The 21,289-nt window shown below is 45.1% G+C and overlaps 1 protein-coding gene across 2 annotated transcripts in view; it reads left to right on the forward strand.

Moving 5' to 3' along the window:
- ccdc82 (coiled-coil domain containing 82) overlaps positions 1-21,289 on the forward strand; it is a 94,300-nt gene that overhangs the window by 25,478 nt on the left and 47,533 nt on the right. For both annotated transcript variants that reach the window (XM_085998740.1, XM_085998739.1), the window contains exons 4-6: positions 22-114; positions 3,479-3,603; positions 19,582-19,752. In XM_085998740.1, coding sequence (XP_085854866.1) covers positions 22-114; positions 3,479-3,603; positions 19,582-19,752 — 389 coding nt within the window. The remainder of the gene's footprint in view (positions 1-21; positions 115-3,478; positions 3,604-19,581; positions 19,753-21,289) is intronic.

Here is a 21,289-nt window from a genome sequence, read left to right on the forward strand (position 1 = left end):
TCTTTCTATTTATATTTACAGTGCTCATCCAGGATCTCTACTCCCACTTTGGAAGAGTTGTTAAAGCTTTGTTGATCAATGCATTTGATGGCAATTTCCTCAAATCCTTGTATGGTGAGTATAGCTTTATAAAGAGAAGTGGGAGCTCCCCAATAGTTCAATGAGTAAAGGTACTGTCCAATATGGAACTGAGCCATGCAGACTAGGAAGGTCCCCAGTTCGATTCCCATTGTGTGCTGAATTAGACGATATTAGCTGCAGCATATACTGTGGAATAATGTAACAGTAGATTTGGACTCAGTGTAAATTTCTTAGGGAAGGTGAAATCAGCCAGGAATGCTATGCACTACTGAGTAAGGACAGAACCAGACTCAAGTATGATGCCTCCATAATTGAATAGCCTACTAACAGTACTATCAGGGTTCACGCATAAGGAATGACCACCAGAAGGCACCAGTGCCAGTTTACTGTACCCCAGAATTTGTCAACCGCTTCAAGAGAAGAGGAGGCAAAAGAACTGAAGGATAATTGGTTACAAAATAGCAAGGGGAGGAGCAGGAACTTAAAATCAACTCTTTGGGACTGATGTATACTAGGTGTGAAGTGAATTTTAAAACATTTAAAAAATAGACAGTTCATACATTTATTGTAGTTTATTAAATTCCCAACATATTTCATTGCATGCTAGTGGAGGGTCAAAGGTCACATTTTATTTCCTTATAAAAAATAATTTTATTCTGCTGTTTCTTTTTTGAACCCTATATTTTCTTTACTTTTTAGTTATAAGGTTATTCTATAGATTAGTGACATAAATTTCAATTGATAAAACTTTGATTTTTCTCACTACATATAAAGAAAATGGCCATCCCTGTAAAGTTGGCCACGACCTTGATCTTACAGGCAGACCTATTAGTCTCTCATTGTGGTTTAAAATTTTAGAGAACTTTACTGTATCTCACTCCCAAAAATAAACACTATTCTATTTGTTTAAATGGGTTTGCAATTTGCCTCATTCACTTTGTTTCTGAATCTCACTTCTAACATTTCACTGATGTTGACAGCTCTGAAAACGGAGTGTATTAGTAGGGTGAATCTGTTTGCTCTTTTTGTTCAGAGTATTGCATATATAGGGTATCAAAGTGATGTATTTTACTGACACGCTACATTCTAAACAATTTGAATTCTGTGAAGCTTTATATATAAAGCTGTAGAACGGAGGCAGGTACAAGGCATGGCGGTGCCAACAAATGTTGCATTCCTGCCAGCTGTTGGAAGCAATTTTAATTAAACACAAAATGTGATGAATACATTAGTAAAGATTCAATGGTGTGAAAAGAGCCTGCATTTTAGATGAGTTGCTGAACAGAATAGACGACATTGTTTGGCTGTCCCTATCATTCCCCACTTGACTTCAGTGTACGTATTTTGATCAGCCAAGTAACAGGGAAACCCATCATTATGCTTAAGTGCCTCCAAACCAAGCTACTGAGAAATATGAAATAAACACAGGAAATGCTGGAAACATTCAGCAGGTCAGGCAGCATCTGTGGAGAGAGAAACAGAGTTAACGTTTCAGGTCAGTGATCTTTCATGGTACTGCTCCATATGCACACATCTCATTTACCCAAGTCCAAGAGGCAAAGGTTAGGGATACTGCTGAGCTAATTAAAAGCAACAAGATTATGGGAACATCAACACTTCCAAGTTTTCTTTCAAGTCATATACCATCCTGACATGAACGTATACTGCCGTTCTTTCATCGTCACCGGATCAAAGCCCTGAAATTCAATCCCTAACACCATCATGGGAGCACCATCAGTACAAGAAGCGCAGCAGGTCCACCATGATCACCTTTTCTGAGCAGCTAGGAATGGGCAGTAAATGCGGCCTTGCCAACTGTCACCCACATCCTGAGAATAACTTATTTAAAAGCATGCAGCTTCCCAACACACAGCTTTGGTCAATTTCCTACAGCTTGCCCAACCAGTACCAACCTTGTTGGGGCATTGGCTTGCAGAGTTATCTGGAACTGAAAGGGAAGAATCCCAATTTCCAGTGACATATTTACCCCTCCAGGTCTGTGCCTTGTACGTGCCTCCCTTCTACAGCCCGAGGTCATTTTATGTATGAAACTTCCCAAAATTCAGACTCGCTGGTTAATAAGCAACAGTGAGTTGGGGGACTACAGAGTTGCCTGGCTCTGGTATCTCAGATTTTATCACTTAAAGATCGTGGGTTCAAGGTCCCACTCTAGAGATTTGAGCACACAGTCCAGGCAGATACTTCAGTGCAGTGCTGAGGGAGAGATGCACTGTCGGAGATACCGTCTTTTGGATGAGATGATAAACCGAGGCCCCGTCTGCCCCCTCGGGTGGATGTAAAAGATCCCGCAGCCATTATTTTGAAGAAGAGCAGGGGCGTTCTCCTTGGTGTCCTGGCCAATTATCCTCCCTCAACCAATACCACTAAAAACAGATTGGTCATGATCAGATTGCTGATTGTGGGAGCTTGCTGTCTGCAAATTGGGTGCTGCATTTTTTACATTACAACAATGTCTGCACTTCAAAAGTACCTCATTCACTGTAAAGCAATCTGGGATGTCCTGAGGTTGTTGGGGTTATTAGCAACAGCATCAACACTGCCCACTTACCATAATTAACATGGTTCAGTCCTGGATCTGATTAACAGCAGCAATAACTGCAGAATTGGACCAGTGCAGACTCGCTAGTGTCTCAACAGGTGGAGTGAAGTGGTGAATCAGCTGGTGTATCAGCAGGTGCCCCGACTGATTAAATCCCTTCCTGCACACAGAGCAGGTGAACGGTCTCTCCCCAGTGTGAATGCACTGGTGTGTCAGAAGGCTGGATGAATGCTTAAACTACTTCCTGCAGTGAGAGCATTTGAATGGCCTCTCCCCGGTGTGAATGCGTTGATTGGCTCTTCAGGTTCTTGGCATGTTTAAAGCTCTTCTCACAATCCGGACATTTAAACTGTCTCTCGTCAATGTGAATAAGCTGGTGAATCAGAAGAGTGGATGTATGCGTAAACCTCTTGCCACAGTGAGAGCAGCTGAACGGTCTCTTCCCAGTGTGAGCATGCTGGTGTCTCAGCAGGGCGGATGGCTGAGCGAATCCCTTCCCACACACTGAGCAGGTGAACGGCCTCTCCCCCGTGTGAATACGCTGATGCACCTTCAGGGCCTTGGAGCATTTAAAACTCTACTGGCGCACAGGACACTTAAATGGCCTCTCGTCAGAGTGAACTCATCAGTGTTCACGCAGAGAGGATTCAAAAGTGAATCCCTTCCCGCACTCAGAGCAGGTGGAGTTGAGGTAGAAGATCAGCCGTGATCTTATTGAATGACGGAGCAGGCTCGAAGGGCCAAATGGCCTATTCCAGCTCCTATTTCTTATGTTCTTATTGTAAAAGTATCTGGAAGCCAAATGATATTATTTTTTACTTTACTGTGTTCCAACAGAAGGAAGCAGAAAAAAAAAATATGCACAAGAAATCCTGAAATCACTGAAACATTTGGATGACCGTTGTATTAAAATGCGTCTTGTAAACTTAAGGACAACAAGTCGATGGAAAAACCGCTACCAGGTAAGCTTTAAGAATGTCATTCCTTCATGTTTTGTTCTGGTTATCAGGTGAAGACAGAATTGGGCTCATATGTGATGCAAAATCCTCCACCCCAGCCTGCCTCTCTGCTCAAATAGCCTACTGACACACTTTGTTGAGGCTCACACATGAAGACAAACCATTGGGTGGGATATTGGAAGGTTATGCCAGTGAGCATGCAACTGTAACATAGTGAGAATTGTTGTCTTAGAGAAAGAAGAAACAAGGAGACAAAAATGGAATGTGGGAGGATGGAATTTCCTCTATCCATTCCAAAAAGCAGTGTTATAGACAGAGTTTGTCATAATCTCAATTCACAAGTTCTGGTTCACTGTGGCAGTTATCAAAATGAGCCCCCAATGAAGTATTATTTATAAATCGTTATATCACTCCTGACCAATTGATAGGGACGTTAGGTCTATGAGATGTATTTACAGTTGCTTCCAGATCACCCTCTTGTTATATCCGTGTATCTTAATGTTGTGTCCTTCAATAATCAGACAACAGACTGCAGGGAACGATTCAACAGGTGTTTACTGAATGAGGGTTACTCTAGAACTAACTGTACAGATCACTACTCAGGGTTTATATACAGGTGTGGTCACTGCCGGTACTACAGTATACAGGAGCTGTAAAAAGTAGTTCTCTCCCTTAAGGAGACATACATTACACCTCTCAATGGAAAGAACAAGCACCATCAATAGAATTAACTGGGTGTTCTGTTGCTTAGCAACCCACAGATAGTATAGAAGCCTTAATTCAAAGATTTCAAACTAGTATCCATGGCTCCTGAGGGTTGGGTGAACAACAGATTTCAGTGCACCTGACAGAGTATCTCAAGAACTCTGTAGTCTATATTTTTCTGAATTTATTGACCTGTTTACATATGATTTCTGTTGCTGGATACGAATTTAAAAATGTTTTCTGTACCAGTAACATTGTATTATTTTAGATAGCTAACACGGTGTTTCAGAAGTTTGGGAGTTAGAGCTCTGTTGATATTTACAGGGGTCTCACACAGAAAAGTTTGAAATCCATTGTGTAATTGTAGGACTCCGAGAACATAATTGAATATATTTTTCTGTGTGTGTAAAGTTAAGGATTTTTAAAAAATAACCTGTCTGTTTATAATAGTTTAATAAAAGTGTTTGGGGGAGAAATTCGATAACCCTCAAAAATGCGCACGGTGGTTGCGATGCACGATTAACCCACGCCCGTTCGATGCAATGCAGGCAAGACACCAACTTTGTGCTGCCTGCTCATTTCCATGATTTCAGTGTGCAGCCTGCGCTAACAGTGCTGTTGATTGGTTGCACACATCAGCAGGGAGCCCAAAATCATGAGGCGAGCACCATTAAAACTAGCCTGCACTGCTTAAAGCCATCCTACACCACTTAAAGGGGAGGTGCATTGTGGCTGGAGCAGGAGCTGGAAGTCATTCTACTACTGAATCTGACCTGGAAATCACTCGAGGTTCAGGTAGGAGAATTGCTCCCTGAACAACCTGGGCAGATATGGCCTGCTGTTGATAGCACTCCTCCCCCTCCTCCCTCTTCCAGCAGCTCTGCGTGGCCAAGCTAATTCTCCAAGTCATGCTGTATTCCAAGGGGAATGCCTACTGCTGCACCTATGTCTGGCAGCAGCTAGTTTGTGCCAAGCCTTGAACTCAGGAGAAAGTCCTTCAGCACCTGCCACAACACTCCCTGTAGGCTTTGGCAACTTGAAACAACTATAGAAAGCACCAAACACTTGTAGAATTGTACCAACAACCAGAAGAAATCAACCAACTAACCTGTAAGTAGTTGATGATCCCTTTAAATAGGGTTTTTTTCCTGCTGCTGAATGCGTGTTCAGCTGTGCAATGTTAATAGAGAGCGTTAGCTGGAGCGTTGAGCTCCAAAATGGCACCGCTGGTGTCAAATCAGCATTGCACACTGATTGACATCATGATCTGCCTGCTCTGCATACTTCTGCCGAACGTTTACTGCAATCGCGCGAACACCCTTACCAATATGGCATCCAGCGTGATTCACCCCACAAGTGTGCGCTTGGGCCTTGGACGCCATTTTTGACCTCTAAGGGCACTAATTTCCCCATAAAACAGGCGCTACGGATCTGAATTTTGCGCCATTTTTCTTTAACTGTGCAGGAAATTATACCCCTATCTTTCAATTCTCTCAGTTCTGTGGCATATAAAGAATAGTTACATTGTGAAACCTTGAAGCGCTCAACAGATATAACAAGGTTACATCATGGAGGTCGAACATTGAACAACTTTTCCTTTAACTCTACTCACTACTTCCAAATAAAAGGGGACATTCTGGGAACTCGTATGACTCCTGGCTATGCCTGCCTTTTTGTGGGATACGTGGAACATTCTTTGTTCCAGCCTTATTCAGAACCATTCTCCGAACTCTTTTTCCAGTACATTGATGAATGTTGGTGCCATTGCTCTTGCTCTAAACTGGAAAATTTCGTCAACTTTGCTTCTAATTTCCAAATCTCCCTCAACTTCATCTCTGACACTTCCCTTCCCTTCCTTGACTTCTCTATCTCCATTTTTGGGGATAGGCTATCCACCAATATCTACTATAAGCCCACTGACTCCTACAGCTACCTTGATTATACTTCCTCCCACCTCACTTCCTGTAAGGACTCTATTCCATTCTCCCAATATCTCTGTCTTTGTCACATCTGTCTGACAATGGCGCCTTCCACACCATTGCATCCAAAATGTCTTTGTTTTTCCTCAGCCGAGCATTCCCCTCCACCGCACTTCTGCTCTCACCCCTTCCCCTCCCTTCCAGAACCACGATAGGGTTTTCCTTTTCCTCACCTTCCACCCCACCAACCTCCACATTCAGTGGATCATCCTGCGCCATTTCCACCACATCCTGCGCCATTTCCACCACCTCCAGCGTGATGCCACCAGCAAACACACCTTCCCCTCCTCTTTCAGCATTCCGAAGGTACCATTACTCTCCGTGGCACCTGGTCCACTCTTCCATTACCCCCAACATTTGCAACCGTTCCACTGGCACCTTCCCATGCAATCGCAAGAGATGCAATACCTGCTCTTTCACCTCCTCCCTTCCCACCATCCAGGGCTCCAAACACTCCTTCAGTGATTTACTTGTACTTCTTCCAACTTAGTATACTGTATTCACATCTCCGAATGTGGTCTCCTCTACATTGGGGATTGGCTTTGCTGAACACCTTCGTACAGTCCACAAGCATGACCCAGCGCTTCCGGTCGCTTCCCACTTTAATTCTCCATCCCAGTTTTCTCTGACCACTCAGTCTTTGGCCTTCTACACTGTTCCAATAAAGCTCAATGCAAGGTCGAGGAACACCACTTCATCTTTCGATTAGGCACTTTCCAGCCTTCACTTTGAGTTTAACAACTTTAGGTCTTAACCACCACTCCCATTTTCTCAGACAGCAGATGCTGGTAATGGAGAATGGCTGCGCCAGAGCCAATGGGAGTAGAGGAGGTGTGGGTTGGTGCATGGAGTGGGGACTGTAAAGTCTGTGGGTTATATGGTGAATTAATACACAGACTACAAGAGTAACTTTAACAGGACTTTACTATTCGAAGGTCAGGGCGAATCTGCCCAATAAATCTTTACACAGCACTTATATACCGGTGTGGTCACCACCGGTATTACAGTATACAGTAGCCAAGATAAAGTAGTGCAACCCTTAAAATAGTTCTCTTAAAGGTGGAACGTTACATACACTACAATCCTCCCTTTTTAGGTTAACAATATATACATATTCCCATTAATATAACATCTTAACATATATACAACTTTATGTGAAACAGTTCACAGATTCAGTGTCTCTGGAGGCTTCCGGACTCTGTCCGGATAACGCCTCGGTGGTGTAGTCGTTTTCGGTGGTGTAGTAGGTTCTTCTGGCAAGGTCGATTCGGCTTGAAGGACCGTTTCAGGTTCATCGGATTCCAGTATTACCGGATCGGAGGTAGATGCTCTGGGTATCTCTGCTTCAACATTAGACGTATAGAGTTGTGGAGTAGGTTGGGCCTTTGTGGATGATTCTATGATCTGGTCAACATGGCGCCTTATTATGCTTTCACCAATGTCCACGGTATACATCAACGGTCCTAGCCTTTTTCCAATAGTTCCCGGCTGCCATTTCTCGGTACGGTAGTCCCGGGCCAAAACTTGTTGACCTATCTGAAAGGATCTAGTTGGCCTTTCATTCATGCCTTGAAATTGCCGGTTCTCTACGTCCCTTCTGACGTTTGGCTTAATCAAATTCAGCCGGCATCTTATTCTTCTATTGAAAAACATCATGGCGGGAGTTTGGTTTGTGACCGCATGTGTTGCATTCCTGTACGCCAACAAGAAGTTATCTACCTTATGTTGTAGATTTATGTCTTCATTACCCATGGCCTTTATGGCCTTCTTGAAGGTCTGGACAAACCTTTCAGCTAATCCATTGGTGGCGGGATGGTATGGGGCGGACGTATAGTGCTTGACCCCATTGCTTTTTAAGAACTTCCTGAATTCTTCGGACACAAATTGCGGTCCATTATCAGAACAGATCTGTTCCGGCAGCCCATTCCTGGCAAATATGGTCCTTAATACTGTGATGGCTTTTTCCGTGGTGGTGGAGGACATTTTTATTACCTCCGGCCACTTGGAGTGTGCATCCACCGCGATTAAAAACATTGAGTCCATAAATGGACCAGCAAAGTCGATATGTACCCTTTGCCATGGAGATGAGGGCCACTCCCATGGATGCAGAGGAGCTTGTGGTGGCGCGTTTTGGACCTTCTGGCATCCTAGACAGCTCTTGGTTATTTCTTCGATGTCTCCATCAATACCTGGCCACCACACAAATGCTCTTGCTAGGTTCTTCATTTTCACTCCACCCAGATGCCCCTCATGAAGCTCCTTTAGTACTTTCTGCTGGAGTTTGGGTGGAATCACCACTCTAGATAAACACATCAAGGTTCCTCGGCACACTGACAGCTGTTCTCTTCTGTGCGAAAATGCTGGCAGCATTGGTTCGCCATGTGCTGGCCATCCCTCCACCGTTAAATCGTAGACTCGTGAGAGAGTCGGGTCATTTCTTGTTTCCTTTTCGATCATGGAATTTGTTACTGGTAGACATTCCATTATGGTTGAGTGGAACATCTCCACTGGGTCCACTGTAGTCGCCTCTTCTTCCACTGGCAACAGTAGGCGCGATAACCCATCAGCATTTCCATGCTGTTTGGACCTTTTGTATTCGATGTCATTTTGGTGTGCCCCTAGTAGAACGGACCACCTCTGTAGCCTTTGTGCTGTCATAGTGGAAACGGCCTTGTTAGGGTTGAATATGGACACCAACGGCTGGTGGTCTGTCAGCAATGTAAACTTCTTGCCCTGCAGGTAATGATTGAATTTCTTTACTCCCCACACAAGGCTGAGAGCCTCCCTATCTATCTGAGCATAATTTCGCTCAGCGGAGGTCAATGATCGGGACGCAAATGCGACTGGCCTTTCCGAGCCATTTGGTAACTTGTGTGAGAGTACAGCTCCAATACCATAAGGGGAAGCATCACAAGCTAGACGAAGAGGTAGCGTTGGGTTGAAGTGAGCCAACACTTCCTCAGAGGTAATCAACGCCTTGCTTCTGCGAAAGGCCTTCTTACAGTCCTCGCTCCACTTCCATGGTACTTCTTTCCGCAACAGAGCATTCAGCGGATGCAGCACCGTGGATAGATTTGGCAGAAACTTATGGTAATAATTAATCAACCCCAGAAACGACCTCAACTGTGATACATTTTCCGGAGCGGGGGCCTTCACGACCGCTTCGATCTTGTCAGGCGACTTGTGCAGCCCCTCTTGGTCAATGACATGACCGCAGTACGAGATCCGTTTCTGGAAGAACTCACATTTCTGGCGATTAACTCGAAGGCCATATTCCTTCAACCTGGTGAGCACCAGTTTCAAATTTGTGAGGTGCTCCTCCTCGTCTTCTCCCGTAATCAGGATATCGTCCAAGTAACACTGAGTGCTTGGAATACCCTGTAAGACCTGCTCCATGGCCCTCTGCCAAATTGCTGGAGCCGAAGCTACTCCAAAAACCAGTCTATTATATCGATACAAGCCTCTGTGCGTGTTGATTGTGAGATACTGGCGTGACTCTTCCTCGACCTCCATCTGTAAATATGCTTGTGCCAGGTCTATCTTGGTGAAGTGTTTCCCGCCAGACAATGAAGCAAAGATATCCTCAATCCGCGGAAGCGGGTATTGTACCGTGTGAAGCACCGGATTAACTGTGATCTTGACGTCTCCGCAGATGCGGACCTTCCCCGGTCCCCCGGCTTGTTACTTGATGAAGACTTCATGATGGGAACAATGGGCGTGGCCCACTCACTCCAGTCCACCTTCGACAGTACCCCTGCACGTTCAAGCTCTTCCAGTTCTGCCTCCACAGCAGGTCGTATCGCGTAAAGTACCAATCTGGCTTTGAAAAATTTTGGGCTTGCATGTTCTGCAATCTTGATTTTTGCCTTAATTCCTCTGTGTTCCCAGTCCCTGCTGGAATACCTCTTTAGCCTCGTCCAATATTCTGGACAACCGTTCAGGTTTGACATCTTTCTTTCCGAAATCTACCGTCATTGTGTTTAGTGAGTGCCAGTCTATCTTTATTTTCCTGATCCACTCCCGTCCCAGAAGTGGTGGACCTCCCTCGGGTAGTACATATAAGTCCATTCCTTGGTGATCTTTGCCCTTGTGTCTCACCTTGACTTTTATCTTTCCGATGGGGTATACTTTATGCCCCGTGTATGTCTGCAATACTATCTCCGTATCCCGTAGGGGAATATGTTTGAATAACTTTTTGTAATCTTGTTTATTCATGACCGTCAACGCCGATCCGGTGTCCACTTCCATCTTCACTTGGACTTTTGCAATCTGCAGTGTGACCCAGATAGTTTGTCGGTCAGCTTCTTTACTCACATTGTGAATCCTCAGACTACCCAGTTCCTTGCTGTTGGGGTCTGAATCCGAATTCAGTTCATCTGGACTCTTCACAGTCACCTTATGTACCTTTCTGTACTTCTTCTGCGGTGACTTATTGTTGCTGGTCTTCTTTCCTGACCGGCATACTTTAGCTATGTGACCAAGTTTGCCACATTTTCTACATTCCTGGTTTTTAAGCCAGCATTGGTTCTGGTCGTGTGTTGTCTTCCCACAACGGTAACATTTCGTTGTACCCGAAGTCATTTGATCCACACTGAGTACCGCTGTCTTCAGCTGCATTTCCGCCGTGCCTCTCGCTGCGGCTTCGTGCGATGCTGCAATAAGGACAGCCTTATCAAGTGTAAGATCGTTCTCTTCGAGCAGTCGCTTTTGTGTTCCTTCCTTCGACATCCCGCACACGAACTTCTCTCTCAGTGCCTCTGTCAGATTTACCCCAAACTGACAGTATTTTGCTAGCCTACGCAGTTCAACCAGGTACTCCGCGTTGCTTTCCTCCTTTAGTTGCGTTCTCCCGTAAAATTTAGCTCGTTCCGCTAACATCAGCGGTGTGGGGTTCACATGATCCTTCAGGACAGCAACAATATTAGCGAAAGACTGATCCGCCGGTTTAGCTGGTGATAGAAGATGCTTCAATAACCCGTATGTCTTCGCACCCATTGAGTTTAGTAAGGTTAGAGCTTTATCATAATTTGCTATCTTATTGACCTTACAATATATCTCGATGCGTTCTACATACGTGGTCCAATCTTCCACATCAGAATCGAATTCGTTGATGTTGCCACGCTTAGGCATCTTCACAATCTTCCTGAGAAACAACAACGAAATTTTTCTTTAACTTTTTTTTTCCAAAAATGGCGGTTTCCCGCGCTTGTCTTCTTCCCCGCCCACTTTCAAAATGGCGGTTTCCCGCTCCTGTCTTCTTCTCTGCCTACTGGCGGGAGGGGTAAGCTTTTCCCTCGGGCGACGACCGCTGGCTTTCGGGGTTCGCAGCCTGCGCGCCGGCTTCAGTGCGTTCTTTGTTCCCTTTTCTCGGCAGGGCAACCGGCGCTGGGGACAACCCGTTGACGGCGAACAGTTCCAGCCGCTGGCTGAATCTCCTCGGTCTCCCTCGCTCGGCTCTGTCTCTCCCGCTCGCTCGGGCTCTGTCTCTCCCTCAGCGGCTTCCAATCGCGCCTCCCAGCCCTCTCGCAGTCCGGTCCTTTCCTCCCCCGGCTGCGGCTGAGTTCTCCGCGGTTTCTCATTTTTATTTCTTCCCGCGCCTTACGATCCCGGTCGCAGCGCCTCGCGGCCTCGGTAGCTGCCCGGCCTTTCGCCGGTCGCGGTCGAGCTGTCTCACGACGCTGTTGCGTCTCCCAGCCCGCTTGTAGCCCGGTCTCTCACACCGGCTGCGTTCCCGCTGGTAGCCCGGTCTCTCTCACCGGCTGCGTTCCCGCTTGCACCGCGGCTTCCGTGCCCCACGCTGCCCCAGTCTCAGCGCCTCTGGGCCCGACTTCTGTCCGGCTCCTTTCCCCCCCAACCGTGGTCGAGTTCACCGCCCTTCCTCCGTTCTTTTTTTTTATTTTCCCCCTACTCACAGTCAACGTGGCCGACTTGCTTCTCGTGGCTGATCGGCTCACTCACCACCGTGGCAGAAGGGACGATCACTGCCTGTTGCTGATGGAAGGCTTCGTGTCTGAATTCTTCCTTCTTCCTTGCTCTGCAGACTCGAGTCTTCTCTCAGCAGAATGACGAGGGCGGGTGCCTCCTCTCGACGCTCGTTAACTGCTTCGGATGTATCGCTGCCGCAGGGTAAGATCGAACTCGTCGCCACTGTCAAGTCTGTGGGTTATATGGTGAATTAATACACAGATTACAAGAGTAACTTTAACAGGACTTTACTATTCGAAGGTCAGGGCGAATCTGCCCAATAAATCCTTACACAGCACTTATATACCGGTGTGGTCACCACCGGTATTACAGTATACAGTAGCCAAGATAAAGTAGTGCAACCCTTAAAATAGTTCTCTTAAAGGTGGAACGTTACATACACTACAGGGACCCCCCATTGGTACACAACCGGCGCGGTGGTTAGCATCCCTGGGGTCTGTGTCTCTCTGCCACATTCCCTGGGAGCCGCCTTCTCTCTGCCAGATTTTCTATTCTTTCCTCCCCCTTTGCTATAATCATTTACACCTCCTCGGGACCATCTTTTGTTTCTTTACTTGTCCCATTATCACCCCCTGTTGCCTTGCAGCATAATCCCTTTTGTCAATTATCACTCCTGCCCTCCATTATCACAGTCCTTATCCTTTGTACTTTGCTGCTGCCACCCATCACCCCACCCCCACTTCCTTTCCCTTGGCTCTGTACCTGCTTAGAAGCAGTTAATCTCTAACATCTTCCAGTTCTGATGGAAGGTTATCGAACTGAAACGTTAACTCTGTTTCCCTCACCACAGATACTGCCTGATCTGCTGAGTGTTTCCAGAATTTTCTGTTTTTATTTTATATAATGGAGGTTATTTGTTTGTCTATATTCAGAGCATTGGAGCAGAATGATACCGGGTCCAAAACGGTTAAATTATGAGGACTGGTTGTATAAACTAGGCTTGGATTCCCTTAGGTATAGAAGATTAAGGGGTGATGTAATTGAGGAGATTAAGATGATTAAAGGAGTTGATACAGTAAACAGAGAGAAACTGTTTCCTCTGGTGGGGGAGTCCAGAACAAGGGGGGGGCACAACCTTAAAATTAGAGCTAGGCCGTTCAGGAATGATGTCAGGAATCACTTCTTCACACAAAGGGTTGTGGAAACCTGGAAATCTCTCTCCCAAAAGCTGTTGAGGCTAGGTCAATTGTAAATTTCAAAACTGAGATTGATAGATTTTTGTCAGGCAAGGGTAGTAAGGGTTACGGAACCAAGGCGGGTAGATGGAGTTAAGATGAGGATCAGCCATGATCTAATTGAATTGTGAAGGGCCTAAATGACCCACTCCTGTTCTTATGTTACTAACTTGAATTCAGATAATAAGGGACAGAATTCATCTAAAACTCAATGGCCCAGAAATTCGGGTCGGGGGCTTCCCGCGGGTGCAAGCCCCCGACCTGCACTTACCTAGCGCGCCGGCCGTTGTGTTGTGGGCCCGCGTGGGATTCCGATCCTGGACCTCTTCCAACTGCCGGCGCGCAGTGCTTGCGTATCCCAGGGGCGCAGTTAGTTCGAAGCGTCCCCTGGGATCACGTGGGCCATGGAGAGCCAATGGTAGCAGGGAATGCTTCATTCATAAGTTTGACAGGAAGACCTGTCAAACCTATAAATACTATAAGCCCCTAAACATCACTAAATCTTCAAATAATTTTTTTTTTAAAAATCACATTTTTAAAATAAACTATAAATTACATGAAATAACTATTTTAAACAATAATTTAAATTTTTGAAAAAATTAATTACATTTTCTAACGGGGCTAAAAATAAACTTACCTTTCTTTAAAGTATTTAAAAATAATAAACCTGTGGAAAAAATGTTTTAATTTAAATTAATTCACCACTTACCTTGTAAAAAGCAGGCCTTGTGCCGGCTTTTTATATGTCTAACTTCTGGAGACTTACCCTCCTGGGAAAACCTGCAAAAAAAACGTAAGTTCGATGCGCACGCGCTGCCTCTCCTGCGCACGCGTTCGACTTCTAAACTCCTTCTTTCAGGAGAACGGAAGTGCCGGTTTCCCGTGCATGCGCAGTGCATGCACGAAACCAGCACTTCCATTGGGCTTACGGGTGAGTACCCCATGCATACTCACCCGTGTAGACCCGAATTTCTGGGCCATGGTATTTAAATTTTACATTTCAATGTTAGGGCGACAATAAAACGTGGATCTGTTTTACCACAGCTCTTTATAATGTGCTATATTGTGTTATCTGTGTTATTCTACCACAGCTATGTTACAGTTCAGGTTCTTCACCCCCCACCCCTAACAGCTTTTCCTTGTATAAACCGTTTGATAATTTCCAAATGCAGACCAAGGGCTAAAAATTGAGTAGCGCCCCAAACTTCGCCGGGGCGCTAAAAGTAGCAACCTGGAAAAATTAGCGTCCCCGCGCCGGAAATTGAGTGGTTGCGCCCCAAGAGGGAAACGGGGTGCTACTGGAAGCACCCCGCATCCCTCTTGGGGCGCTGTGAGTCAATATTGCGGCGTTCTGCGGCACGTCGCACCGTCGTATTGCAGGCCTTCCTCCCCTTCTTAAAGGGGAGGGGCCTTGTGCAGCGCGACCTGAGGCCCAGCTGGGCCCCCGGGAATCGGGAGTGCAGGGCTCTTGGAGCGCAGCCAGCAATCCGCGGGGGGGGGGGGCGTTTCAGGAGGTCTGGGACGGGCGCGCAGGCAGGTGTTGGCAGGCGGCCAACAACAAAAATGGCCGGCCCGCACCTCGCCTTTAAATGTGTCTCCCCGGCCGCAGGTACGGCCCCCTGACCCCATCGGACATAGCGTCCGGCGGTAAGTCACGGGGCGCTCCTGAAGATTGTGGCCAGGGCGTGAGTGGGGGCGCTGCGCACGCCAATGACATCATCGCCAGTGGCGCAGCGCCGCAAGGCGCTACCGGTTAGCGCCACCACTAACCCCCCGCTGAATTTTGCGGGAGGCGTGGGCAGTGCCGTGCCCGGGCGCTAGTTGCTTTGCGTCCCATTAGCGCCCTCTTAAGGCACAAACGGGAGGCACAACCAACTGAATTTTTCCCCCCAAGTCTCTCTGGACTGAAACGTGTGTCTTTATTCTTAATCACATTAGCCTCAGGGCTAATAATTAACACTGATCACAGTAAATTGCTTACTGGGGAAAATCACACCATGACCTCGGTCCTCCCTATCTCTATAACCTTCTTCAGCACCGACAATCCCACCCCGAACTCTCTTTTCCTCTGATTCAGCCTCGTGTATCCTTCATGTCTGAACATTGGTGGCCGTGCCTTCAACCACCTAGGTCCCACATTCTGGAATTTCTTGCCTAAGCTCCTCCACCTCCTCACTTCCATCGTCTCCTCAAAAATCTTCCTTAAAACCTACATCTTTGACCAAGCTTTTCGTCACCCCTCCTATTATGCCCATCTCTGGCTTGGAGCCATTTTTTTATGCCTCAGTGATACAGTTTAGGATGTTTTCCCACATTAAAGGTCCTATATAAATATCCTTGTTGTCATTGTCTCCCAAGAGCCATCCACACAGTGTTCCTTCCCCTTCAAAAATGTGAGCCATATAATGAACACATCACAGCTGTTGCCTGGATAACAGCCATTGATGTGCATATTTCTGTGGTGAAATGACACTCGAACATTAATTAAATGCAAACCTTTTTTCTTAATGATAGCCTTGGGGATGATATTAATAGCCTTGATGCTCATATGGGTAACATGTGTGGTTCTTTGCACTGGAAGGAACTCTATTGCCATTGAAAGTTGATCATCCTGACCAGCTGATGGCTACTTCCACAAGAAAAGTGATGAAAGTGTTGCCCATTGCATACATTGCACTGCAGACTGCCTGATGTGACAGATGCCTCCTGGAGCAACTTGAAAGGATTCAGCATCATGAAAGCTTCATGTTGTGGTAAGAACATAAGAAATAGGAGCAGGAGAAGGCCATTTGGCCCTTCGAGCCTGCTCCCCCATTCAATAAGATCATGGCTGATCTTCTACCTCATCTGCACTATCCCTATATCCTTTGATTCCCTTAACATCCAAAAATCTATCGATCTCTGTCTTGAATATACTCAACAACTGAGCCTCCACAGCCCTCTGGGGTAGAGAATTCCAAAGATTCACCACCCTCTGAGTGAAGAAATTTCTCCTCATCTCAGTCCTAAATGGCCGACATCTTATTCTGAGACTGTGACCCCTGGTTCTAGACTCCCCAGCCAGGGGAAATATCCTCCCTGCATCTACCCTGTCAAGCCCTGTAAGAATTTTCCATGTTCGTCCTCTGATCCTCCACCATACTGTTGGTGCCTGGGATCAAAACCAATCTCTCCCAGAGAAGGTGAAGGAAAATCTAAAGGGACGTGCATTCTTTTAATTGTACTCTACCCCTTAACCCTTTACATTTATCTTTGATCTTTGCAGTAATTATTTTTTTACCTGTTATACAATCTGTATGACTTTCTGCTTTCGCAGTGGCCCGCCATTTTGGTCTTCGGTTCGATGCTTTCTGAAGCAGCTCCATCTGGTGCGGTGGGAACCAATCCAGAGACAGCCAGTGCAGGATTGAACTGTACCAGCTGAGGTTCCAGCACCATGCGGCCACTAGAGTGTTCTTGCAATTCAGCTTCCAGCTCAGTCCAGTGGTGGTGAATGGAGCCAATCTAGGATGTCCCTGTGACTCTGACAGAACCTTTTACTACTACGAGAAAAACTTCCTTGACATTGTGTACAGCATGTTCTGAACCCCCAAAGGAATACCCATCCTCACCTCTTTGTAAGGTGCAACATCAAAGCCAGTAGAAACCAAAAATAATGAAGTAGACAAGTTGTAAGGGAAAACCCTCCAAAATGGAGGGCTACACAGTGAAATTAATCATGCATAATGCAAAATGCAGCCAAGGGTACATAAAAATGCACATTCCATCCTCTCCCCCCGCCCCCCAAAATTGTAAAAACTTATCTTTAAGAGGCCTACCTGAGCAGGTGAGTTCCTAAGCAGTTTGGTATGCCCCTTTTTATAGGTAACGTCGCTTAATCAAAAATATCTTCACTTTTGTTGAAGATTAGCAATTCATTCAATAAAGATGAATACTTGTTTAATGTAATTATGAGAAATGCATTCATCAACTGCCCTTTGTTTCAATAAAGCTGCAGGCGTGGTCCCATGCCACCCTGGCATTAACTTTGGATATGAGTTTGATCGATATCTGTGTTAGAACCATTGAGAAGGGAACTGGGTTATCAGAATGTAGTCTGTTCTGAAGAACAGCTCAGTGGCCAGAGGTCTCAGATTTATGGATTATATTGGATCACTTGTGTTGTTCTACAGTCAGTCCAGTTTTGCAACCAAGAGCCGATGAGCTGTGAGTTATTAAGCCTTGTGGAGTCCAATTGAAAGTATTGCAAGTAAATGTTTAGGCAAGAAGTGAGTGGAATATTTATCATTTTATGTGTCAAAGAGGGTAGTGGAGTGTGTGATTTATTGGACCGGAAATTGCTGAAAAAATAACGGCATCTGAATGTGCAAATCGGCCAGCAACTTGTGGTGAGGAAGCAATACTCTGTGAAATGCCACAAGTTGCCAGATGATTTGCACCACTCCACCGTTAGCCTTGCAAAAATGCAGCTTGCCCATAACCTTCCCATGAGTTTCATGAACTTGCTGCATTTGCACATTAATTGACCATTAAACTCACCACAGAAACTTAAGTCTAGTTATTCATAGCGCAAGTACCATTTCACCAACGTGATAATTGTTAATGACTGCCAATCAACTTCTCTGATCCAGAAAGTGAACACTTTAAACTGTGGAGTCTCATTCCTTCAGGTAGTGAATTGTTGTTGACGATTTAAAAAATGTCAAATTTTAAATGTTTACATTTTTTTCCCTTTCTACCCCATTTTTTCCTCAGTCTCTTAATCCAATCTTTCTTTCCCTCTCTTTATTTCTCTTTCTCTACCTGATTTGGCATTGAATTCACCCATTCCGATGAATGGAGTTGAGGCAGAAGATCAGCCATGGCCTCATTGAATGGCGGAGCAGGCTCGAAGGGCCAAATGGCCTACTCCTGCTACTATTTCTTATGTTCTTATTCTAATTCACCCTCCTCTTCCTCAGTCCTTCCTTTGTTTATTTCTTAATCTCTAAATCTCAGATTGCCATGAGGTTACACTTGCACTTTCCCACAGACTTTCTATGGGCCTTTGCATGGCAATTCCTGTTAGCCAAATAACACAGCACCCTCTACAGAGCAGCTGGGACCTGTGTGTTAATGAGCAGCAGAGATTCTGAACCAGGAAGTGTCAGTCGGAATAGTGAATTCAATGACAAATCAGGTACAGAAAGCGAAATAAAGAGAGGGAAAGAAAGATTGTATTGCAAGAGAGAGAGATAAAAGAGCCAGAATGAAGAAGAGAAGCTGAAGAACAAATACATCCTGTTGCGCAGCGGAGAGTGGGAGCACGAGGGAGAGCGCGACCGGAACAGCAACATCCCCATCACCACAGGCAGTTGGAGGCCATTGTTCACATTTTTATATCTCCAACAATAATTAAATGCTGAAGGAATTAAACTCCACACTTGTAATAGTTAATTTTCAGTCCAGAGAGTTTATTTGGCAGTAATTAAGACTTACCACACTGTTAAAGGGGTACTTGGACTGGAATGGGCAAGCTCTAAAATTTTTGGTGAGTTTAGTCCATATCTATGAGGTAAGTACAGCAACTTCATGCCGTTCAATGTATTGGAGGGTGAGCCAGACGCCGAGATGCCATTTTACGCTTCTTTTGGAGGAGCAGGGCATCTCTGACAGCAACTTCTGGATTTCTGCATTTAACTGCGCATGTGTGGTCGTTGGAAGTTGTTGACTGATTTGCACATAAATAATAGTGAGCGCTGTTATTTTTACAGCAAAATGCAGCCCATTGGTTAAGGAGATACACTGCCGTTCACTAAGGTCCAAGATGCCCCGTTGCCCTCGACATGCCGTTCATTAAATATATTCAAGAAGGAGTTGGATATATTTCTTAAGGCTAAAGGGATCAAGGGATATAGGGAGAAAGCAGGGACAGGGTCCTGAATTTGGATGATCAGCCATGATCTCATTAAATGGCGGAACAGGCTCGAGGGGCCGAATGGCCTACTCCTGCTCCTATCTTCTATGTTTCTATGTTAGGGTTCTCTAGAATGATTCATGTGTTTTTTCAGCTTGGTTTTCTTTTGCTTAAAATAATGCTGAATTGCACCTAGAGCTTCCTATTTAATGTTTCTTTTTCCCTTTTATTATTTTTATAGGAACGGGTAGATTGTTATCCTAATCTGCATGTGAAAGAACATCCAGGTTTGAAAACATCATGTCAGGCCTGCGAGTTGCAACGCACCTGTAGATTTACAGTTATCCTATCAGGACAGCTATACGATGGCGAGAGTTTGGAACAAGACAGCTTCATGTCAAATGACAAGCAGGTAAACCAGTGAGAGAGCATGAGATTCACAATGACGTGTTGTTAAGAAAGCTATCACATCTTTGAAAGCCTTGCAAACTCTGTATACTACCACTTATGATTATATTTAGGCACTAGTGTTCACTTTTTTTGTAAATTCCCTCATATGAACCCATGGATGGCTGGCAAGTTCAGAGAAATGACCATCTCCCTGTGTTGATTAATTTTGTTGTTCTGTAGCTGACGCGCTGTGATTTGAAACAGATGCTAATATAGTAATAGAGCAGCATCACAGCTAGGTTTGATCTTTTCCTCACCCAATGTACACGTACGCGCGCGCGCGCACACACACACACACACACACATATCTACTGCAGGGGTTGCTGGACAGCAGTCAGAAGTTGGAACCCTGGTTGAGTTTTCCCTTCCTAACCCAGGGGCACTGATAGGCTGCCATTCCTGAAGTTTGCACTGAACTTAGTTGGAGTAGTATCGGAAGTCAAAGATGGAAAGGTTGGAATGAGAGTAGAAAGAGGGTGGAATTGGTGAGCCACATGGAGGTCAGGATTATGCTTCTGAACAGAACAGAGCTGTTTGGTAAAGCAGTCACTAAATCTGCATTTGATCCCCTCAATGAGCAGCAAACGCAGTGCACTAAATTGAAGGAAATACTTAAAAACTGCTACCATGCAGAAAAAAGTGTTTGGGGCTAATCTTGACTTTGTGCAATGGTGTAAAATGGGTGATAGCGAATCAGCAGCCCATTTTACATCTCACCTGATTTTTATTTCCATTGAAGTCAGTCATTTTTGTGCATTTAGTTTCATTTAAAAGGAAAGCATTAACCAATTAATACTCATAGAATCTTACAGCACAGAAACAGGCTATTTTGGCGTAACAAATTTGTGCCAGTATCTTTCTCCACATAAGCCACCTAGTCTAATCCTACTCCCTTTAATATTCCTCTACTCAACTATCTAATTCCCTTTGAAAAACAATTTATGGATTCTGCTTTGTGACAAGAAATTCCACATTCTAATCATTTTCTGTGCAACAGATTTTTTTCAAACCCCTTCAATTCTTTTGGTGTTTAATTTAAATTTGCATCCTCTTGTTACCATCACACCATTTATTTCTGCATTACCCTTCATAACCTCTGTCAGCTCACCCGTTAAGCTTCTCCGCTCCAGTGGTGAAAAAATTGATTGTCTCAGCCTATTGCTAAGCTGTGCCTTAATTGTAACAGAATTGGATGGTAGTAGCATTCTGGAGAAAATAAAGTAATACCAATAAAATGTTGTTTTAAAGGAGTTACCAGTGAAATACTGCTATAAAATGTGAACAGTCGAGGTGTTCAGAGGAGCATGAAAGAAAAACTTTGAGTATTACATAGTATTTACACCACAGAAACAGGCCATTCAGTCCAACAGACCCATGCCGGTGTTTATGCTCCACACGAGTCTCCTCCTACCTTACTTCATCTCACCCTATCAACATATCCTTCTGTTCCTTTCTCCCTCATGCACTTATCTAGAATCCCCTTAAATACATCTATGCTA

The sequence above is a fragment of the Somniosus microcephalus genome, chromosome 10, assembly GCF_052327205.1.
Source record: "Somniosus microcephalus isolate GS21.2 chromosome 10, FLI_Smic_1.0, whole genome shotgun sequence".
In the NCBI taxonomy this organism is placed as follows: domain Eukaryota; kingdom Metazoa; phylum Chordata; class Chondrichthyes; order Squaliformes; family Somniosidae; genus Somniosus; species Somniosus microcephalus.